At 44.3% G+C, this 2,783-nt stretch overlaps 1 protein-coding gene across 2 annotated transcripts in view; it reads left to right on the forward strand.

Moving 5' to 3' along the window:
* The first annotated feature begins 12 nt into the window (after positions 1-12).
* Positions 13-2,783, forward strand: part of LOC119335441 (tetraspanin-10-like) — a 3,539-nt gene continuing 768 nt past the window's right edge. The window contains exons 1-10 of one of the 2 annotated variants that reach the window (XM_037607573.1): positions 13-329; positions 676-788; positions 887-941; positions 1,075-1,130; positions 1,350-1,397; positions 1,961-2,009; positions 2,109-2,192; positions 2,267-2,334; positions 2,428-2,553; positions 2,646-2,721. In XM_037607573.1, the coding sequence (XP_037463470.1) occupies positions 273-329; positions 676-788; positions 887-941; positions 1,075-1,130; positions 1,350-1,397; positions 1,961-2,009; positions 2,109-2,192; positions 2,267-2,334; positions 2,428-2,553; positions 2,646-2,721 (732 nt within the window). In that variant the 5' untranslated portion in view covers positions 13-272. Of the gene's footprint in view, positions 330-628; positions 789-886; positions 942-1,074; positions 1,131-1,349; positions 1,398-1,960; positions 2,010-2,108; positions 2,193-2,266; positions 2,335-2,427; positions 2,554-2,645; positions 2,722-2,783 lie in introns of both variants that reach the window. The other variant, XM_037607576.1, reaches the window with a different exon arrangement.

Consider the following 2,783-nt stretch of genomic DNA (forward strand, 5'->3'; position numbering starts at 1 on the left):
TGATAATCAATCTATCCCTCTGACCAGTCGGCCCCACACCTGCCCGTGCCAAGCTTAACTGCGACCGCTGTCTTCAAGCCCACACAAATCAACAGCACACACTCCCACTCCCACTCCCACGCTGACACCTACCTAGGTGCCGCGCCGCCAGGACCCCAGCCTCGCCGTCTCCGGCGGCGTACTCCCAGATCTCGACTCCCCAGTCTGTCTCTGCTCCGCGCGGAATCGTCTGACGGAGGCGGGTGGCCAGCGTCGTCCGCAGCTGATTCGGGATGGCCGGCAGCAGCACCAGCACCTTCGTCATCAGGTGGATCAACTTCCTCACCATGGTCAGTCAGCTTCCCTTCCCTCCTCGCTCCCCTTTTCCCAGTTGCTTCCCGATGGCCCACCCGCTTCGAAACTTTTCACTGAAGAGCACTATTAGATACTACTAGATGGACACGCCACTTCTTGATTTGTTCCCGTTTCATTTGGTGTCTTTGCTCAGCAGCGTGTCTCTGTTGAGCTCTAGCTGTACTGCATCGTTATCCAGTTATCCCAGCACGTTTATGGGTTCTTCACCGTTCTTAACATCTTTCTTTGGGAACTCTTTATTTACAGTATAATAATTTAATGTTAAGGCATGCAGGTAGGGATCCACGCATCATGATGCTCCTCATGCTCTTTGTTGAACAGATACTGGCGATACTTGTGGTGGGTTTTGGGTTTTGGATGAGCACCCACAATGATGAGTGCCGGCGGTCACTCACAATCCCTGTCATGGGTCTTGGAGGAGTCATTTTTCTCATGTATGTATGCGTCCATGGAATTGTATCATATTATTCCCACCACGTTAGTCGTTAGTAGTCATGCTCCGAATTGACATGGTTCAGTGTCGATGCCGCAGGTCGCTGGCGGGATTTGTGGGTGCTTGGAAGAACATTTCTTGCTTGCTTTGGACAGTATCCTTTTTGTGGCATCGGATGCATAAACTATTAAACTTACGGCGGCATGAGTGCTGGTTGGTGCTGCTGATGTTGTCTGCTATCTTGATACCCTTGGGGTTATTTGTCGCCTTGACATGTGGGTATCTAGTATCTAATAATGCTGTTCGTGGTCCTGGTGGCAATCATGATCTTCACAGTGCTTGCGTAAGTTCCTGTGATTCATTTGGGATAGCACCTAGCACAACCTTTCCAGTTGGTGGCAATCATTGTGTACTTTTTATTTGAAAATTAGCTGCGGTGTGCACTGATTGCTTGATGGAATTAAATCCTAGTGAAAGTTCAGTGGTTAATCATCAATTGACTTCATAACTGACTTTAGTGGTTGCAAGTTGTGTTAACACACCTCGCCATGTACCTTTTCAGGTTTATCATTACAAATACTGGAACTGGTCATGCTGTTCCTGGGTCCAGGTATCTGAATTTATATTACTAATGTTTATATAACTAGATGATTCCCCGGGCGTTTACTGCGGGAAAAGCTCAAAGACATATAGCTATGAATTATTGCTAACACACCACAAACACAAACTGTGTTAAAAATGAGCTCAGTATCTATGGCATGTCATGCCTTCTCCACTTCCTCTTTTCACTTTTTAATCCAAATACCAATAATCAATCTGTAGGGCCATCTCTAATCGATTCTCCACACGACATGCATGAGATGGCAGGTGATGACATGACAGTCATGCATTACCTGCTGATGTGGCATCCTTGCATGTTTAGGAAAAATAGGTAGTGGGTCACAACTATTTAGGAATAGAGGATGATTGAAATGCGGAACTGACAAGTCGAAGTAATATATCACTATTTGTCTTAACAGTTGCACTATGTGGCTGTGATGCAGTTTTGTTGATATATGCGCAGTCGGAAACTGCCTGATTGTCACTACATGAACTGTGAATGAAATTTCTTTAAGTAATGGAACACATTGCATGCATATGGTTCTGTGTTGTCATTTCTCATGTTCTATACAGATATAAAGAGTATCGTCTTCAGGACTACAGTTCTTGGTTCGTCAAACAGGCATGCCCCAACTCTTTGCTTGGAAGGTTTCTTTCATTAGTGCAGTTAATTCACAATCATCTATGCTGGTATAACTTGATTTGTTTATTTTAAATCAAGCTCAATGACACTGATAAATGGACTCATCTGAGAAGTTGCCTTGTGAAGTCGGATGATTGCAATAGCTTGTCAAAAAGATATAAGGTCTCTTCTCCTTTTCTGCTCATCCTATTTTATCTTTTGTGGCAATTTTAGTAATACTGTTTGATTTCATGCAGACTCTAAAACAATACAAGCTCGCTGAGCTGACTCCCATTGAGTCTGGCTGTTGCCGCCCACCAGCGGAGTATGTCCCCTGTTATCTTCCAGTGTATTTTGAACGTGCAGTTGCTTTCATCAGAGTTTAACATGGCTATCATATTTTTCTGAACCTTGTCAGGTGTGGATATCCAGCTTTGAATGCTTCCAATTTTGATCTGAGCTACCATCCGGTGAGCACAAACGTCGACTGCAAACTGTACAAAAATGATCGGTTCCTCAGGTGCTATGACTGTAATTCTTGCAAGTAAGCTGTCCGTCTCCTGTCACACCTTCGAAATACATAACCTTATCAGAAATTTCAGAATGTTAGTGCTTACGTGAAACTTTTCCTTCCAGAGCTGGTGTTGCGCAATACATGAAGACAGAGTGGCGAGTGGTTGCCATCTTCAATGTGATATTGTTTATCATTTTGGTAAGCTTAAAATTCCCTTAAACTCTCTCTCTCTCTCTCTCTCTCTCTCTCTCTCTCTCTCT

The sequence above is a fragment of the Triticum dicoccoides genome, chromosome 1B, assembly GCF_002162155.2.
Source record: "Triticum dicoccoides isolate Atlit2015 ecotype Zavitan chromosome 1B, WEW_v2.0, whole genome shotgun sequence".
Taxonomy (NCBI): Eukaryota; Viridiplantae; Streptophyta; class Magnoliopsida; order Poales; family Poaceae; genus Triticum; species Triticum dicoccoides.